Source organism: Platichthys flesus, chromosome 18 (assembly GCF_949316205.1).
Source record: "Platichthys flesus chromosome 18, fPlaFle2.1, whole genome shotgun sequence".
In the NCBI taxonomy this organism is placed as follows: Eukaryota; Metazoa; Chordata; class Actinopteri; order Pleuronectiformes; family Pleuronectidae; genus Platichthys; species Platichthys flesus.
Window position 1 is genome coordinate 8,704,251 of NC_084962.1, and position 20,602 is coordinate 8,724,852.

General features: G+C 42.5%; 1 protein-coding gene across 2 annotated transcripts; it reads right to left on the reverse strand.

The window, feature by feature from the left end:
* Positions 1-893: 893 nt before the first annotated feature.
* Positions 894-18,617, reverse strand: magl (MAX dimerization protein MGA-like). 2 transcript variants are annotated; one of them, XM_062411651.1, is made up of 22 exons: positions 18,435-18,617; positions 15,555-16,735; positions 13,968-14,415; positions 13,647-13,743; positions 13,372-13,485; positions 13,140-13,265; positions 12,192-12,302; positions 11,655-12,012; positions 9,250-9,436; positions 8,856-9,090; positions 8,515-8,690; positions 8,169-8,310; positions 7,733-7,953; positions 7,277-7,495; positions 6,926-7,160; positions 5,550-6,181; positions 5,323-5,420; positions 5,155-5,200; positions 4,915-5,064; positions 4,199-4,310; positions 3,480-4,052; positions 894-3,306 (listed from the first exon to the last, which is right to left on the reverse strand). In XM_062411651.1, exons 2-22 carry the CDS (start codon positions 16,697-16,699, stop codon positions 2,411-2,413), a joined length of 6,321 nt encoding a protein of 2,106 aa, XP_062267635.1. In that variant the 5' UTR covers positions 16,700-16,735; positions 18,435-18,617; the 3' UTR covers positions 894-2,410. The 2 variants fall into 2 exon arrangements, with proteins under 2 accessions (XP_062267635.1, XP_062267634.1); XM_062411650.1 differs by having other exon boundaries at positions 7,733-7,956.
* Between the last annotated feature and the right edge of the window lie 1,985 nt (positions 18,618-20,602).

Here is a 20,602-nt window from a genome sequence, read left to right on the forward strand (position 1 = left end):
GACGGGTCCTCAGCCTCGGTGCGTGTCGCGCTGCCTTTTACGCACAGACCAGGATCCAGGAGAGGCTGTTTGTTTGCCTGCGTCTGACATCACAGCCTTAATCTGCTCCGGTCTCATGATTAAATCAATGATTGCTTTTGTTGCAGTTCGTACTAATTGATTTAATAGGATTAAACAGAGACCGTGGACTCTCTGCACTGATTGGCGGATGTTGAGGCACCACTGCTCTTTGTGTTCTAAGCTGATTGATTATAGGCAACCGATCCATCGTGTGCATAGTTCAATAATACATTCATAATAATTATTTAATAGAAGCAAGAACTAAAATGACCATAACAGAAACTAATTAGATTCAAATAATAGAATAAGCCATTTATTCATCTATTTAAAAATGAGTTGTTATACAGAACAAGCTCTCAGTAGAGACATAGGCACTTCATCTAATTCATATGCAATAAAATCAGCCATAAAAAGACAGCTAGCACACTTATAGTGTGTCAAGTATCCCGGGCGCTTCATTATCATCCAGCAGTCAGATCGTAACGTTATTTAGTATTATCAGTTTGAGGTGATTCCTGGAGAGTTCAAGTGTTTGCCTGGCCACGTGCTCCCTCCATTTGGCTTCCTGTCAAAATAGACCACGCCCCCTCCACGCAGTGAGGCCATGCCACTAGTCATTTATTATTTGTCTCCATTTAAGCTGGTTACTTCCAATGAGATTACAAATCTGTCCCTTTCTCCGTGTATCAAGGTGCTTTAATTCCAGAGGCAATGATTTACACAAAATAACCAAAGTACATTGAATTGATTGGGTCTACTGAGCGTGAGTGTGTTCCGTCATTGTTGCTCTCGGACGATAACTAAGTGTAAAATGAATTGAACAGAAACAATAATTCCAGTTTAAATTCAGTGTCTTTTAATGATCTTTTTAAAAACAATGAGTAGATTCTCTGACCAGTTGTGTTTGTTCTACAGGAAAAGTGTTTGATCCCCATTCACAAAAGGAAAATCAATTCTATCAAGTGTGCCGTGATAAATGCATAAACATTTTATTCATTTCAGAAGGCCACATTACTTTTCACATTTTCAACTCATAACTCACAAGTATTAGGACAACCAGTGTTTGAAAAATCCCTCTTTAGAAAGATATATAGTGATTAAAAAAAGAAATGCATTATGTACAGGTTATTTTTATAGATACAGGGCTAACCGCCTCTTGATTGCTTGTGACACCTCAGGTTAAAGTATTACTGAACTAAATCCCCAAATAAAGATAAATACAAGTCAGATATACCAAAAGAACCATAAAGTGCTCCTACAGATGATTTTCTCTGTTGGTGACAAAGAAGGAATTCTAATGAGATAATACGCATCAGACTAGCCCCTAACAAATACAAAAAAAAAACTATTAACATTTAGGTTTCACATGGTTAATGACAGTGTATCATCTATTCTATTCAGGAAACAGACATTTAATGCACACTGGAAGGCTGAAGATGAATTAATGTCATCTGTACGGCTTTATATTAATTTGCATATGACAGATTAGTTATAAATGACTTCAACAAAAACAATCTGAATTAGTCTTAGTATTGTTTTTAAAGAAGAATTTTACCACGGAAAATATCAAAACTAAATTTCATTCATACATTCAGCAGGTCACCTAATGCTTTCTCCTCTTTTAACCAGAAATGTAAATGGGCGAGACTTCTCATACAATTCACAAAAAACACTGCAAAAGCCTCCACACAGCAAGAAAAAACACACAATGGAAACACAACCACGGCGGAAGTGAGTGACAACCTATGTTGAAACGAGTATTACCTCCTGGCGTCAATTCATTGGCACACGCACAAACCAGTCGCCACCTAAATTAGATGCCTTTCTATTTGAGATGTTACGGTACAGGTGCATAATTAATTTTATGGAGGCTCAAGCAACACCTCACATAGACAAGCTTCACATTTAAAGCAGGCTTGACTAGGTTTTCACGAATAACAACTCTGCTCATTTCATTGTCAATAACCGTCATCGCTCAAAGTTCGGTGACAGTTTGAATTGGCAGTTGTGCTGTGGCTCTTGCATTCGTGTTTTCCGTAAATGTGCTCGTGTGAGACGTCTCGGCCACCGTATATACAGCCCCGTCTCTACAGTACGAAGGAGGTCCACTGAGTTGTGTGCTGACTCATACAGAAAAGAGCAGCATCTAGTATTGGTCTCTGGTCCTTTGGATTTAAACACAGGCACATTTGGTGAGGCTTTCAAGACAAGCCCCCCTCTACATATGTAAGACTCGGAGGATGACGGTCAGACAGGCGCGTCTGCCTCAGAAGAGGATGTGGTTTCAGTGTGAGACTGAGGTTAAATAATCGTGTGCGTTGGTTATTGCAGCGGCAGGAAGTTAAGGGAACTATTCAGATTCCAGCTCTAGTTCCAGCTCCTTCTCTACATCGATCCACGAACGTCTCTTGGCACTGGGGAGGTCCTTTCCTAAAGCGCCGCGCGTTAACGGCCGTGATGTGTTTTGCCCGCCTAGTGAGGCAGTAAGGGTATCATGGCCTTTAAAAAGGTACGAGAGTCTGACAGGGCTGTCCTCGTTGGATTTAGAAACACCACTTCTCCTCTGTCCAGCCGGAATCCACATCTCTACCGGCTCCCTCGGCTTCGGAGGCCGTCCTCTGCCTCTTTTCACCGGGACAGGACTGTCTGCTGCATCACTGGCCACTGCTGCTCGTTTCTTGGTCAATCCCAAATATTCCCTTTCACTTTGTCTGTCTTCGACCAGAGGAGATGTTGCACTTTCACTGACTGGTTTCCTGGTCTCGTCTACCACGGGGAACGGTTGGGTGGCGACGCGGTTCTTTGGAGGCCTGCCTCTGCGGGGTGTTTTTCCACCAGGTTGAGGTTTGGATTTAGATTTAGAATCATAAAACTCTTGCATACAGTTTAAGCTAAAGGGAGCAGCTGGCAGTGTTTTGCTCAAACCTTCCACTGTGCCCCCCTTCTGTTTGTCCTGCACAGCCACTGAAGGCATGATAATTGATTTGTTAAGGAGGGTGAACTCAAACATGGGATTGAGTTTCTGTGGAGGCTTTGGATCGGAGTTTAAGGATGTATTTGTTTCCTCCAGAACATGGCTGCTCTCTGAGGCCGAGGCTGGGCTGGATGAAGACAGGCTCTTCTCCTGGTGGTTGGATTCCACATCAGACAGCACATCAGACGGCATATCAGCTAAAGTGCTATCCCCATTCACTCCCGTCTTCAGCTTTGCCTCCATTAGCATGAGAGTAAAGAAGCCCGGAGTAGCTGTGAGAAGGTAAAAAAAATATGCATTTAATAAAGTGATAATTGGAAATTTAAGTGAAAAAATTAGACCTGGATAAATAATAATAATACTAATAAACTATATTTATACAGCTCTTTTCAAAAACAAGTACATAAAGTTTTTCATTGATGTCTTAAGCAATGCAAGAACTTACTTGGTTTCATGGATGAGGGAAGTATGAGTCTGCTGGTCTTAGAGCGAATCAGAGGAAGTTGAACGGAACGGCGTTTGTAGGGCTTTCTGGGATTAGATGTTTTAGTTACAGGGGTTGCAGTGGTTGGAGGAATGTCTTTACCTGCCGGGACCTGAGACTGTGAAATAGGCACACTGGCCTGGGCTGGAGCTCCAGGCTCTTTCTGAATCTCTCCCTGGGATAAGATTGCAGTGAGGTCAGCCTTGGCAGGCGTGGACGCAGCCTGAGGATGGGGCAGTGGTGTTGACACGGGTCTGGGAAAGTTTTCACTGGATTTGGTTGAGTTGGGCTTAAGCAGGGGTTGTGCATTTGTTTGGGCAGCGGTGTTGTTTGGCCGCGCCTCAGATTGGGTTGTGATGAAGTCAGGATGTAACAGGGGCATGTGCTGGGACTGGGAGGCTGCGTTTTGCAGGAAAGCAGCTCTGGACTTGAGGAGCTCTGAAAAGAATGGACTCCATTTCTTCGCCTTCTCTCTCATCTTATGCCTATTGCAGATGTCACTCAGCTTGTGTTTGATCAGATTCGCGGACTTGCCTAAAAAAGTGTGACATTTCACATGAAACAATTTTCAGTGAAGGCAGCCAAAACACACACACACACACACACAACTTAACATGAGCGGCTGCATCTTATTTATCGAATTTGAAATGTCAACTTGTAGGAACAAAAACTGTACATACCAGACAAAATGGAGAGCTTATTCAGATAGTCGGACTGTAACTGAGCCAATTTTCTCTTCTTCATCTTGAGGAACTTGGACGTCTCAGATATGTGTTTGATTTCCTTCACGGCCTGCAAACACAGAACCCCCAAGAAAAGACTGAAGATGGTAACAGCGCTGTGAATGGACTACAATTATACATTTGTTTATTTGTAGTTTGTGTGGGCAGCCAAGCACAAATCTAAAACATGCATAGTTATTTGGAAAGTGGTGAACAACAATCGCTTATTCTTATTCTCTATTTCTTGTTTCCAAAAAGTGCACATTGAAGCACAAACATCACATGCACTTTGGAGGACTTTTGATGAATCTGTTTCCATCCCCCAATCACAACACATAACGTGAAATTGAGAAAGCTTGACTCACGTGACTGTATTTCTAGAGTCGTCCCAAATAGCTGGCTTTAACTGACTTTTGAAATTGTTTCTCCCTCGAAAATAACCAATCAGAGTTTATGTGTGTGTTAAGTAACGAGAAGGTAGGATCACTCTGCAAGTTTACATGTAGAGTATCCAATTCTGCTCATGTTTCTTACGCTGCTTACAGGACTACACATATTTACATTGGGACACTCGGGGGGGATACTCAGCTACTACAAAAGGGGTTTTATTCTCCATGTTTGTCGGCCCCAATATTGGAGAAAAAAAAAATGCTTGAGGATATTGTGGAACTGACCATCGAGAGCAGGTGGAGCCTGGGGGGCTTGATGCCAACCAGGTCACCACAAAGGATGGTCTGGAGTTTGTCAAAGAGGATCCGCTGTTCAGAGCGTCTCTGCCTTTCTAGCACCGTGTGGATCTTTTGCTTCTTTTTGTCCCGTTCTTCCTGGGGGCAGAGACAGCAGAAATAATGAGCAACACATGCAAAACCAACACGACCCTTCACGTGATTTTAGAAATGTTTGGTTGAGAGTACCTGGGTGCTGGGTTCCGTTTTAGAAACAAGAGTGGACTGGAAGAGTCTGGAATCGCAGAAATGAATTAAAAATAAATCTTAAAATCCTCTGAAGAGTATAATTCAAACTCAACACACTGATTTATATATCTTTTCATTCGCAAGGACACACATTCTCGTGTGAATTACCGTGAGTCCTGTGATGTTTTCATAGCAGCCTCCTTCATTTGTTTGATGGCTATTTGTTGTCTGGCTTCCTCTACCGTCTCAATGTCCAATAGCTCCTCCTGAAGAAACAACATTCACAATGTTTTTTAAGCGGTGACTACAGGTTGATGTTTTTGTTTAGCCATATAATTCACATTTTACATTTCAAAACCAATTTACACTATATAATAAATATTTCTTTAACATACGTCTTCGTCGTCACCATCTCCACAATAGTCGGAGTCTTCAGAGCCTAGGCATTCTGAGGTGAAATCCATGTTTGATTCCATCCGTCTGCTGTTGGGGTCATAACCTGGAGACGTCTTTTCACCACATACCAGGTCAGATGAGGAGCAAGGCTCTAATGATGTACTAATAGTGTCCAAACCGAGCCAGTTTGCATCCCAACTAGGTAATGGTCTATAATTAGTAGACAAGGCATCTTGTTGTGGGGGAGTTATAGTTTTAGCATCGGCCATGTTTATAGTCTTTACAGTTTGTGATGGTTTAGTAGCTTCATTAGATCCAGACCTTGGGAGGTCAATGAGGGTGAAGCCCCCAGGCAAGGCCACTCCTGGTGGATTCTGGCCTTTGGTGCTCTCGTTGGCTGGAGGGCAGATCCTGAAAGAATACGTCCCACTCTGTCCAAGGAAGCTGGGGCTTTTCAGGGAGGGGGACACGGTGAGAGAGACCGGCGAAGACTTGGAGCCGTTCTGGACGTGACTGACTGAGCTGAGGTTGTTCGAGATGAACTGCTTGACAGGGATAACATTGGAGGATATTTGTGTATTCTGTGGGAAGGTGCTGGATCCTTTTTTCCAGGAGTCGAGATGCAACGGAACTGAAGGAACAGAAAAATGCGAGGAAGGACAGTGAGACGAAGAAATAATGATCCTGCTTGATAAGAGACATTCAAAGAATGTCAGTCTTTAAAGAAAAATGATGGAGAAGGTATGACATTAAGGTCTATCCTTGGATTCTCTAATATTGTGAATTAACAGCAATGTTTAATTAATGCTGATATATCTACAATGCAGCTTTTTTGTTTATTGTACTTGTAACAGATATATCACGACTAAAATGCACAAAACACACTCTACTTCCTCCCATCGTAGAAAAATTAGGCTAAAATGTATATCAGCTACTGTCGCTGCCATCTTGTGCTTTTGACATCATTTGGAGCCAAAGGCTGTGCAGTAGGGATCCTGGTGTGGAGCTGCGGTCAAGCCGATACACCCACTTGTCCAATCGCGAGTCAGTCTCAGCTGTCAATCATTAAGTTTCACCCGATTTTTATAGCATTAAATAAGTAATTAAAACTTCACTTATCAGGAATATAAAAAATTAAACACCAAGAACAACTTAAAATGACAGGCACTAACTTATGGGAAAAATGTATTTGACGTATACTTTTGACTTTGTCAGTTTGACCCAGATCATATCTACTAACATGAAGCAGGGATTGAATGCAACCAGTCACTAGGGGGCGATCATGATGATTTGGCTTCACTTTAGGTGTGCTGTAATCTATATAGTTTAAACAATGTGTGTGTGTGCTAAGGTGTAGCAACAGAGACGATCTTACCTAATGATTGGACTGCAATCTTCAGATTTGAGGTTCTCCTTGCAGTGACAGTTTGAGGCACTTCAGTGGCTGTGCCTTTCCCATGCGGAGTACTAGGCTTCTGAGAGTCTTTATGAGAAATGTCAGCGGGAGCATTAAGTCGGCCTGTCACGTATGCTGCAAGGCGGTTAGCTGGATGTAGAGATCCCATACCTCCCAGCAATAGCCTGGCCTGATTGTAAGATTTGCCATTCACCTGCAAAGATATATATATATGTATATATATTTATATACGAGAATGTTAAACTTTACAAGTACATACTTTACAGTCATTTTCTACAAGATAAAAAGGTGTTTTTCCTTGAGGCTAACCTGTACAAGTGCACATGGTTGGCTGCCAGCAGGTTTGGTCCTGGCTTTTAGATAACCTGCAGGTAAAACTCCACCCAGGAAAGGCGTGACTCCAACCTGCATCTCCAACTCCAGTATCTCCTCTGTGTTGGTTTCCCCATCAACAAGCTTTTCCTCATCACTATCTTCACGTTCATCCTCCTCATTATCACTGGCTTTTGATGGTTCACTTATGTGCACCTACAAGAAGTAGAGTAGGAGAATTATAAAAAAATATATATATATATCGTATAGTAATGAAACAAGGTTAAAACAGTTCTTAGGAACGACCAGTGGGGGCTTACAATATGTAGAAGCTGGTCTTATTTTAATGTACCTGCTGATCTTTTTAATTGGTCATGCAAATAGATGAGAAAAAACCCCAACATTACTCCTGTATAATTCTTAAAACCAGTAGATTACTCATTGGAATCCTACCCTGTAAGTGACAATCGAGCCACTGTCAGTTGGCATGGAGATCTTGGTGAGTGGGCTGATGAGGTATGGTCCGATGCAGAAACTCTGAGACAACCTTTTCTCATTCATGCGCCGACTTAAAGCTCCTAGGACCATTTTGTGGTCCCTTTTCCACTGACATGCTGATTCGATCTGGATTTGCTTCCTTGGTTCATTTTCTGTGGTTTCCTGACCTGTCTTTCCTGCTGAGTGACATGAGGAGATATGGTAATATAAACAAATATATTCAGTATCATACAGTTGGGTACATCCAGCCAACACAAAGGAAACATTATTTTCAAAGAGTAAGAAAACACAAAACAACAAGATAAGGATTTAAGAAAATGTAGTCTATTAGTCTGTGGTATAACAAACAGGATTATATTATGTTTTAATTTGCCCATGAACATGTCTTTACCTGTTTTCTTTACAGTATTTGCATTGTTTCTCTTCGGGGTGTCAGTGGTTGTCTTCTGTTTTCTGCTTTTAAACTCTTTGACACGAGCACATGTCATGCCATCCCAGTATTTATACGCTGGTTCCTTGTCCTCCTCTCCAATCTGAAATAATACAAATTTCAATAAATTTAAAAAGGGATAACGGGTTGAAGAAAAATAAAAAGAGCTCAGATTTTTTTATATAAAACTTACAGTAAATAAATAGCAATATTTACAAGAATCTAATGAATAAATCAAGAGCTCTTAGTACAAACATTTGGAAAAGCTTCAATTAAATCCAATAAAAGAACGACTTTTATGATTTACCTGCTGTGTTGGACGAGTTGCAGCGCTGTGTTTCACGTTCTTTGCACGGACAAAATACTGAGGACTTTCGGGGATGAAGAGTGGCTCTGCATCCTCATCACTAATGTTGTGTTTCCACAGTTTATGAGTGTGGGAGCCTGGGAAAGGTTGAACCACATGTTGCGTATTAGTCATAGCTGAGGAAGGACAAAAGCATGTGGTTAACACTTGTGAGTTACTGAGGGTTGCGACCACACTGAGCAGAATAAGAACAGACGTCCAAATATATCAAAAGCCATACATATTGAAACTACCATTTAGGAGTCAGAATAAAAATACATAAATGATACATAAAATCTTACAGTAAACAGGTTGGATCTCTGGTTCCCTGTCCCCAGGAGAAATGTGCTTGGTGATCTTGCGTTTTAGGCAGGCACAACCAAACATGCATTCAGGCCGGCGGCAGTGGAGAGGACCTCTGTTCACATTCTGCAGACTGGAACACACACAGCCCAGTCTGCAGAACTCCTGAGTACATTCTAGTCCGGTGTCTTCAGACTGTGGATCTAAAGGTTCCTTCCGGCCCCATAAATGAGTCTGATTAAAAGGAAAGGAGAAGACAGAAAACACCTCTTAATCTCTGATTTTGAATTACAAAAACAAGAATTACTTTTTACTTGACTAATAAAATACATCATAAGAGACACAGCCCGTCATTGGTATCAAATGGTTGTACAAACACAGAATGTCATATACCTGTTTTGTCAGGAGTACAGACAGAGCCACTTTCAGCCTGTCTGGAGTCAGCTGCGTTCTTCTCAGACCCTTGTTCAGGGCTCCGACCTCCATTTGCAACAGTTTGACCTCAAACTTAGGTAAGCTTGCCGGTCTGTGTATTACACCCTTGTTCTGCCCAAATTTTGCTGGGTGGTGTGTAGATGATCTGAGGAGAGAGAGGAACAAATTATGTTCTGACTTTTTTGGAGGTTTAGTGGGAAAAAACACCAAGCCAAAAGACTGTAGGTGGAATGATGGAGGGAAGTTTACGTGGAAAGATATTTGATGTATATAAAGAGTTATGTGCTAATTCAGATTGAATTTAAATGTGTACATCTCAAACAAAGCATGTTAACATTGTTCTAAACACATTTGGTTAAAGCTGTGACACTGTAAATGGCCATTTCAAGAACAGTTCTCTTATTCACTTTTTGTTAAGTTGATACATATTTTTGTTGTAAAGGACTTGGGGGGGCTTATGGGATGACGTTAAAAGTTGAATATGAAACCACACGAGCAGTATGCAGGCATGTTAGGATTTTTATGTTGTTTTATTACGTCTGAAGTGATATCACCAGTTACTTCAGTTGTATTGGACTCAGCTTCAACAAAGTTTACCCCTGAGACTCCAGAAGTGTTCAGTGGACTTAACCACTTCACCCACCCCCCCATAGGCAAAGTGGTGAGTAGATAAGTGAATTAACATTTTTTGGTAAACAATATGTTGAACGTTAATTAAATCTGATTAAACAGGCGACCAGCACTAGGGCTGAACGATTAATTGCATTTGCGATTTAATCGCGATTTGATAAAACGCGATTTTCTAATCGCAACGTGCGCGATTAAAACGTGCGACAGAGAGTAGGGCACTGGGCTGCTGTCCTCACCCGCAGCAAGAATGCCGCGGGACCACAAAACTCCCCTGACCAAGACTACAGCGAGGCAAGCCTGCATCACATACAGGGTCCTAAAGTCTTCGGCCGCCGTGGCGGACTCACAGAGCGAGCTCATGCCGCTGCTGACCGCGGTGCGGGCGGCGGACCTGAAAATCGCTACCCGGAAAAGGAAGCCATGCTCCGGGGCGGCAGGGCTCCAGAGCCCCCCGGTCACCTACATGCACATCTGCGAGACGGTGGTGTTCAGCATGGGGGTGTTCCTGCAGAGGCCTGGCGCCTCCATACCGCTGCACGACCACCCGGACATGAACGGGGATCTAAGGAGCTGCTGATCCGCAAGCTGCCCTTCCAGCACATCCAGCTGGCCCGCCGCATCCGCGGACACAGAGCTTAAACTGCTGCTGCTCCACTGACTATAACAACGCTGCTTTCAAAATGAATTCAATGTGGAAGTAATCCAAGTATTCAGAATACGTTACTCAAATTGGTTGGGCATGTATTCTGTAACGGAATACGTTTTCAGAGTATCCTTCCCAACACCGGAAATGTTACTGACTTGGGAGCAGTAAGACACCTATAATTAAAAAAAAATCTCAAGATGGTAAATTTTGCACACAGGTTATAAAAAGTGCATGCCTTGTGTTTATACTTACAATGACTTTGATTAAATTAATTAGATGCACACTGATTTGTTGTTCTTGTTTCAGTAATGAGCAGTTAAAAAAATGTGGGAAAGAAAATATTGTACAGTAAATGTATCTAATATTGTGGATAAAATAAAAAAATCGCATATTAAATCGCAATCGCAATATTTGTGAAAAAAATCGCATTTAGATTATTTTCCCAAATCGTTCAGCCCTAACCAGCACTCTGTAGCAGCGGTGGCTCGGACTCATCAACGCAAGTTTACGGTTCTGTGGACTGAGTCGACTGTCACCAAACTTTGAATAAACAGATCTTTGTGCAGAGGGGGCGGCGCAGTTTTGGTTTCTGTAGACTGCCGCTCTATAACTGCAGGGCAGGTTTACAATTTCAGCAAGAAAGCAGCAACCAGCCTTACCAAAGGCCGAGTTAAAAGCCCATTCCAAACAGGCAGGTTTACAACAGGCAATGCATTAGTAAATGAAATAACTGCATCTCAGAAACCCAAGGTTGCAACAAGTTAAATATAGGACCTTATAGACCATAATGAATGAAATGTAACAACTATGTCAAGTACGACAGATATAAAAAGGGTCACAGAAATACTTACACTCCATTATTTAAGACAAGATGAAGTAGCAGACTAGGAAATAACCCTCGCTACACGACCTAATCTCGCTAACAGCATGCACGGCCAAGCCAAGTGAATTGAGATCAATTTTGACCAAGGAGTCAAGGACTCTAAGTCATCAGTTCCACAATGGTCTTATTCATAGTTTTACAACAGTATGCCTAATTTCTGCACTAAAATAAAATAAAACCATAGACTAACATGTTCTTGTGTACCTGTGTGAAACTGCACTAGACCCAGAAGCAGCATTTGCAGCATCTGTCGGTGTGGACGGAGATTTGGCTTGAACGGGTGTGGCAGGGCTTGGAAGAGGAGGAGCAGGTGACGTCACGGCAGCGTAGAGTCTGGGTTTGTGGGAGAGTGGGCAGGGTTTGTTGGGAGCAGGCTTCCGATGCTTGAGCATGCTGTCCAAGGTCTTCACATAGCTGGAGCCTTTAGCCGGCACCTGATAGGTCACTGAGTCCTCTGGGTACGTGGAGAAGGCAGCAGCCCGCTCACTGATTTGCTTAGCTTCGCTTTCCAAGTACTCATCCAACATGTCGCTGCAGAAGGCAGATAGGTTCTTTTGTAATCCTTTTGGAGAGGAAGAATAAAGAGATTTTAATTTATCAATGGGGAATAATGAATCAGACACTAATATATTCAGCTGGTTTCAGTTCAGTTAATCTTTTAGTAATTACAATGACTATACTAATCCCACTGAATGATAAAAGGCACACAGCAGATACTACAACAAGGGGAACAAGCCTCACCATCACTGTTAAAAGATGATTCTTTGTTTTTTATGAACTTGTTTTTCCATCCTTTTATTTTTGTCACGTCACTTGTCTTCCCTGTCCTGGAGATGAAGGGTAGTCCTTTCTCTGTGAAGGAGATATTCTATGTTAGTCTTCAGTTAAAGGACAAAGCACACTAATAAAAAAAGCTTCACAGTGTGGGGTTTAAGTGCTACTTAGGCAACAGATTATCTACAGTTATTCTCATTATTGCAGAGTACAATGTGTAAATTGACAGAAATGAAAATCCTGAAAATGTTAAGCAGCAATCCTTGATAGAAACAACTGTGACAAGGGAACAAGATTGGAACTCCAATAAACCACTGCCTCTGTTTTATTGTCTGTTTGTATTAATGTATAATTATCAGGGGATGGGTGTAAATAACACTGTGAATACTTAATTGTGTTCTTAAGAATGACTTAACGCTGCGTTTGTTTCAGCACCTTAGGTCTTAATGGGTTAAATCTAGTCCATTGATCAACTGAACACTTCGATCCAATGAGAACAAAGCGGAGGTGTCCTGGGAACCGCACAGAGCCAGACCCTTCGGACTTGTTTGTTTCTTATTTCTGTCTGGTGTGTTTGGAACTAAGACATTCAACTTCAAAAACTATTTCTAGGCTATTTTCTTAAACTACTTGAGCCACTGTTTCAGTCATACAGGGCTCTAATCTCATCTAATCCCAACAGGAAGTATAATTGGAGACTTGGGGTGCAACACTGGTCAGGAAGTTGAGGGTGAGGCTTTTTGATTAAGGGTTTATGATCCTATTTTCTCTTTTATTATACAGGTTAAAGTTAAATCTTGGGGTTTACTTGTTTTACTCAATTTCTTATTATGGTAACAATCGGACAAATTATGTGTACAACGACAATATATCATAAATAAAGTTTGCAAACAGTCAAAAATCTGTCCAGCTTACCACAGAGAGAGAGCGCAGTGGAGCTTTCTTGTTTTGGTAGATCCGCTGGAGGAAGAGGCAGATGAACCCCCACATACTGCAAGTCAACAGACTTGGTCGGGTTTAGAGAGCTCAGCTTCAACCCAACTATAAAAGGACAGAAAGGAGTCAGAGGCAGAAAATAATAACATTCTTTTTATAGGGTAAAATCCTGGTCAACCACTGGGATGATTGTGTGTTTGTATGAACTCACCTTCCTGCAGCACAGGATGGATGACCTGTCTGTGTTTGAAAACTCTGAGGTCCTGCAGCAGGACAGCCTCCTTGTGAACGATCTTCTCCTCATCAGTCGCTGGGGTCAGCTCCTCTGAAACAAACACACACACGAGAAATGTTAACAAATCACAACACAAGCACAACATTTGCTTCAATGTTAGTCAAGTACAATAAAACTAGGTTGTAACAGTATAATAAAGGTTCAAATACAGATCAAAACATGTAAACAAATGACAATTTCTTTATGTTCACCTGTTTGCTTTAGTGGTTCCTGAGTCGTTGGGGAAACTGGAGATGCTGGTGGTGTGCTTTCGGATGGCTTGTTCCTGATGTGAACATCAAGAGCTTCCTATGAAAAAAAAAAAGAGCCATTTACAGAACTTAAACCACAGACCACTCATAATGCTAATGATAAAGATAAACAAAATGTAATTTCAGAAATGTGTGCAGCTTCACAGAAAAGTCAACAAACGCATTGGATGCGGAACCACACCTGGATTATATTAAATAAATCTTCAGAGCTGTGCTGACATTTGCAGAGCATTCTTTGCTTGTCATTTATTGTGGTTTTACCTTTGAGGTGAATGACACAAACAACAGGCCCTCGACATTGTCCAGCTCTGGTTGCAACGCGACAGTCAGTGACGGGCTGTGGACGACCTTCGAAGAGCTGCTAGCTGCAGCCCTCCACTCTCTTCCTCGAGTCCCCCAACGTGTGTTTATCTTCTTCCTTCTCTTGCGGGTCCTCGGCAATGACTCCGGGGTAGACATTGAGGGAGTGGGAGTCGTGGATATTGCTTCGAGGCTGTGCTGCAACTTAGTGGTTGCAATGTTATCGAGGTTTTCCTCCACGGATTCCAGAAGTGGATGTTTTTCGACAAGCACAAGCTCACCGAGAGCATGCTTGCCTCGTAAGCAGTGAACAAATTGGTTCTTATTAGAAGATGTCGACATTATGGGCTTCAGGACCAGCCGAGTCGGACCATTTGAGACCAAAGCAGGGACGACGCGATTCTTTGTGCTGTAAGATACATTGAAGGTAATATTATTTATTGATAGTTAACATGAACAAGTTTAAAAAATGTAATGATGATTTTAATAAAAAATATATTGATTTGTAATACATGGGTTGGTGGTATTTGGACAAGCTAATTACAGTAGTTTGGTTGGCACACATTTTCCTTATACTTTACACGTGTATATGTATACATGTCCATATACTTGAATAAAAGGCTTAGATGCTAATACATGTAACCATAACACAGTCTGATTTGGATCTTATATCTTATTAAGAACTGCTGCACTCTGAAACCCATTCTTCTCAATAGCACTAGGACATTTTCATTGCTTGCTTATAGGGTGGCACACAGCTTGGAGAGCTCTCAGGCAAGCTGTGACTAACACTCCAATACAAACGAAGCTTCCAGTCGGGTACGGAATGCCCAATGGAGAAAAAATGATATTGTTGTTGTCTAAATTCCCTGAACAATCTGACATGAGTTTATGTGTCTATCAAGACAACAGAAGGGAAGCAGTACCATGGATACCCATTTCAAATCAAGTAGGTATGTCAGATGTGTTTTAAGAGTCAGGTAGCTTGTTGTAAGAAAATTTCTCAACAAAAAAAAGGACGCAAACTACACCTATTAAGGTCTGAAAGCAGCAGCCAGTGCAGCGCAAATTGCTTTCTATCTGGAACGGTAAAGTAAAGCAACAGGATCGCAATAAATACTGGTTTAAGTTATATGAATATTATACTCAATACATGACATTTTTTTTTGGTGAAGACTGTAACAGGTTCTTGCTCAATAGAGTGGTTGGTCTTAAAATACCTCAATTAGATGTTTTTAAAGTTGTCCTCATTCTGTAAATTTGATTGTTTCTATACTGCCAGAATTCACTCATTATTTATAAAATATGTTATTGGGGTTGATTTACTGAGTGAATACTGTAGTTATAATAAGTTAAAAGCAGTGAGTCAGTATGTGTGTTCAGCACCCGCATAACAATCCAAAAATAATCCAGATTGAAACACTGAACCTGTTTTCGGTTAATAATGACAACTCGCTTTAACTGGTCTGACTAAGCAAACTGTTGAATAGTTTCTAAGAGTAATATGAATGTGTTACAAAGTGGCCAAATCAGAAAACAGCAGCTTACCTCAGATCCACCGCCTCCTCTTTGCTTTCATTTGGCTCCAACACGTTGAACTGAGCTTCTATCTTTACCATAGATTGAGCCTCTGCGCTGACCCGGACTAGACGAGGGTTTTGTCCGTCCTCCCTGAAGCCTTTTGCAAACGGGTTATGGTTAATTTTCAGCTGCGTGATCCGAAAGTTCTGGTAAGTCGTCACAGCCATGAATTCAGTTTGTGGAAAAGTGAAGGTCATGCTTTCCGGCCCCATAAACACAGGCTTATCGGGTGTGGTTGTGACTCCCTCTGGGACAGGTATCACATGTAGCCTTGGAATGTAGCGATGCATGGAGTGTAGGATTATGTGACCGTCCTGGTCTTGGAAATTATTGGTCAGTTTGAGCTTGTAGAAAGAAACCAGGCCGCCCATCCACACCGAGCCTTTGCTAGTTGCGTAATGGTGGGCAAAGGCTCGGATCAGACCCTGGGTCTGGTTTTCTGCTGCTGCATTGCTCTCCCACTGGGATCTGTTCCAGCGGTATTTGAACTGGTCAGACGGAACCAGGGACAGGACCAGAGTGTAGTGGCCCTCGGGATCTAAGCCAGTCAGATGATACCGGCAGTACGGAAACATGCGTCGTCCTTGTTTTGTGAGAATCATCTCAGTTCCACAGCTGTTAAACTGCTGCCACACGCTGTTATTATCCAGAGAGACAGTGACACCTTTGAAAGTTAGAACAGCAGGAAATTCATGCTTCTGTTCTGCACCGCCAGACGTGCTGGATGGCCACTTGGACAACGGTAGTGGGTCTGGGATGTTGTCAAGATTTGTCCCTGAGCATTTTAAAGAGTCTGAGGCTGATGCTATGTTTGAGGTAGGTGGGCTCGTTTCAACAGTCCCTTCATGGGTGTTCGATGATGTTACTGCAGGCTTGGCTGGGCTAGCTTCAGCAGGTGAGGTGAGAGCCGAGCTGCAGTCATGACTTGCCATGGACACGGCTCTGTTCTCGATCTCAGTCTCACCAGTGAAATTATTCATAGTGGCAGGAAAAGGAGGTGAAGCAATGATGGCAGCAGGAGTAGCTGATGGAGGGACGTCAGTCAGGCCCCCCTTTTCATCCTCCACAGGGGGGTCCTCCATGGACGTGAGCTCAGAGTCTGTTGCCGGCATCACCAACGGATATTTTTATTCCACTTCATTGAATGCCTAACGTAAAAAAAAGATACAAGAACAATAATGTTATTCATTTAGTAGAATGGCGCTCCGGAGGTACAACATATATTACAGAGATATTAACATACTCAGGCAAGACAGAGCATAGAAATCCAAGGCAAAAAGATTAAATATATATTAAATTCTGTGATTACAGAAGTTAAGAGAAGCAATTAATCAATCAATCAATAAGAGCAAACAGTGGCAGAAAGACAAAGCTGCTAATGATTAATCAACAAATGCAAACAATGATCAGCAATTAGTACAACCTACAATGTGCAGCACTACTCTAAATATCAACCCAAGAAACCCGAAAGTCAATATCAAAGCCTTGTTTCTATGTGGTACAAATTTAGTGGGCATCCGACTCTCGGTTTCTGTGGTTACTAGCTGTATGACTGTAAAATAAAAAAGGCATCGGGGACAGGTTTCAAGATATCTGATCTGCATGATTCATAGAAGAGCTCTGTACGTCAAATAAGAATCACATAGGGAATCAAACCATTTCAGAGCAATAGTAGGATCAGACCATACCCTCCTGAAAAATAAATTAGCTGCTAATGGAGGAATGATCATTTATTTACAAGGGGGGGGGGGGGGGAGATATCACTCATCCATTTAAAAGCTGGTGGAGACTTGTTCTTACATTGATGGATAAGTAGGGGGTGGAAATAATTACAACGATTATTGATATTGTTTTATCGCCCAGCCGTTGTGTGGTATGACACTATGAGTGGGCTGAGTTGTTTGGATGATTAGGTTTCTTTTTCTTTTTTGTTAGTCCTTTATATTTTTTTAGTTGTTTGTTTCAGTTGTGTGACTTGTTTTAAAAAGTGCTATATGAATAAGATAATATTGTTATACATTGTGTACAATATATAATAAAAAATTTAGTCTGTTAATGTTTTAATTCCCAGCCATAGTGGCATGACACTGGCCGTAGGTTGATACATTGAAATGTTGCATACACATATATAACAATCACAATAAAAATATTCAACTTTTAATTAAATCTGGTCAGGGTAAAGCCCCTGGAGGAGAACAACTGTAACTACCCCCTTAGGTTAGCATGCTTTAAAATCTCCATTCGGTGACATGCGTCTGATTTTACTTCCATTTTAAAAATGACAAGTGACTTTAGGGTGTGAGAATTTCCCAGTTTGATCATTTATCTTGGCCGTGTGAGGGAATGGACTTTGTCTTCCTGGAGCGAGCAGCGAGACCTCTTCGGTGTGACTGACCAATGGCCTGGCAGAGATCACTCAGCTGAGGACATGGCTCGAACGCTCGGACGGGGCCTGTGTTTTTCTAACTACAGATAACACCAACACGTCTTGTGCTCGGGGTCCCACCTCAGGAACCACACGCGCGTTCAGTTCCGTCTACGACGGGAGGTGCCACCGAGGAAACCTGTTCTCTGCCCCGCGGTTCATCCCACACGGTCACACCAACACCCAGATGCTGGGCTCTGAGGAAAAGGTGTTAACCGGCCGAGCGACTTACTACGGGCGTGTTTACAACGCAAAGACACCACTATTCTCCGGTTAACTACGTAAACCATTCAAATATGAAGCCGGTTTGGTGGTTTAAGTTATTTAACACCCGCTTTAACAACGCGCGGAGAGGAGAGGAAGGCCGTCCGCTCCTCCACTCAGCAAGTTGGGGAAAGTTGCAGGTTTCACTGACGCCTCACCTTTCAACCGTCGGTCGGAGCTCCTCGTGGCCGGCGGCGGAGACGCTGTTCCCGGCGAAGAGTGGCGACTGTTGCACGTCCTGTCGGTTGTAACGAGGCTCGTCGCGGTCCCTCGAACATAAACACGAACTGGCAAATGGAGGCCGAGAGCCACGCCAGTGTGTGCTCGTATCGACCGACCGACCCGAGCGTGCACGCGGAGGAGTCAAGGCGCATGCACGTATATCAGCACCCCCCCACCTCTCGCTCTCTCTCCTCGATGGCGCGTGGTTCCCGGGTCGCCAGCAGCGCGAGGAGAGCGGGAGTCCGTGCGCGAGCCGGAGAGGACAACAAGTTTGCACGAGGATGCGTGCGTGTTGTTCTATTGACCCGCACACGTACACACGCACCTGAGACTCTTCCTCTTCACTTGTTTCACCTTTGACGATCACATCTCCATTCCCCCTCTCTCACACACACACACTCCTCTCTGTCCCTCACACACACATATACACACACATCCGTGCTCTCGGGTCGTGACGTCACGCGGTCACCATGGCGGTTGCACTCCCGCAGCCAATCCTCACGCTCCCGCCGCAGGATTCTTACGACCTGTTTTCTCCTCGTGACACAGTCCGGAGTAAAAACGGCAAAGAACACCCCGCCCATGTTAATTTAGTTCGTAAATATAATAATTACGACATCGCCCACGTGTTTTCTCCTCGGACACACGGCCGATCGTCAACTCTGACCTGCGCAATTTAAATCGATAACCGCTGTGTTTCATGGACACGCCGCAAAACTGCGGTGAGTCCCACTGTTTTTTACCTCAGCGACTCTCGCAAACATGGCGGCAGTCGCTGGGTTAAAGAAATTAAAAACATCGCACATCGGCCCAAACTTTCTGTCGTGCCAACATCTGTCGCATAATAACGAGAGAAACAACCTGAATGTAAATAACCAAGTGATCTTTTGTCATGTAAGAGTTCCTACCCATGGACAAGAAGTTATACCATGGTGGGTGTTGGGTGGTGGCTATTCACTGGGATGCCGTCACCTCAATATTGACGTTTTTCGCAGTCTTTACTAAAGAAGATAATAAACGCTTATTGATTATTATTTTTCCTAAATATGCTTGAAAGTACCTTTACAAAACATTTTGAATATAACACCTACAGGCTAAACAAACACAACAATTGGCTAAGTTATATAGCATTTCATATTATTAGGTGGCTATTTACTGGGTTGCAGTAACCTAGTTGAACGTTGTTGTACAACATAAGAAAACAAACACTATGTACACAGGGATTAGATTCATTTTAAATATTATACTAACATGGTATTCTAATTTATAACAACACATTCAACTATGCTTAAGTTATATGGCCTTAAATGTACTTTGTATGACTCTTTTAAATGTCAGCTGGACGTAACTGAACTTAATGTTGGCAAGGGTGTTTAAAATACACAAATAAAAAAACACACATATATATATATATATATAACTGTGCTGTATTTTCCACACTAAATATTATGCCTTACATTAATAATCGACCAACCATCGATATTGCCAGATGATTCATCCAATTTAATGGATCAGCGAACTGACGGAGTCGATGAAAAATGTATCAATGTAAAAAGAATTGTCTGGGTGTCATACGTGTTTGTGGATTGAGGGTGGTGTCTGTCCACCGTTGTTCTGATTGGTGGGGAGAGGAGGGCGCTGAGATGTATTCAATGCCTCCATGAGAAAGGTGCAAACAATTATAATAAATGTGGTGAGCGTGCATGGCAGCTGTTGTGTTCGACACCACGCAGCATAGTGAGATAATGACATCTGGGTCGTTTCTCGCGTGTGCCACTAAAAGACACAAGTACCTTGCATTTTCTGAAACGGTTGAATTCACTGTGGTGTTATTATCCAGCGTTGTCATATGAAAAGACGAAATTACCACCATATCAAATGTAACGTGATGTTTATGTCAACGAGGCGGAGTCTAATGGCGACAAGGAAGTGTGGCGGAGAATCCATGTGAACCCATCGGTTGTGACCCACGTGCACGTCTCGTGGTGACGCGCTGCAGTCTGTTCCTGACAACACCTCATGTTCACTTCGTCCTGGAGTGAAACTATAATCACACCTGTGGGGTTATTCTGCTTTGACAGTTTATAAACGAAGTATTCCGTCG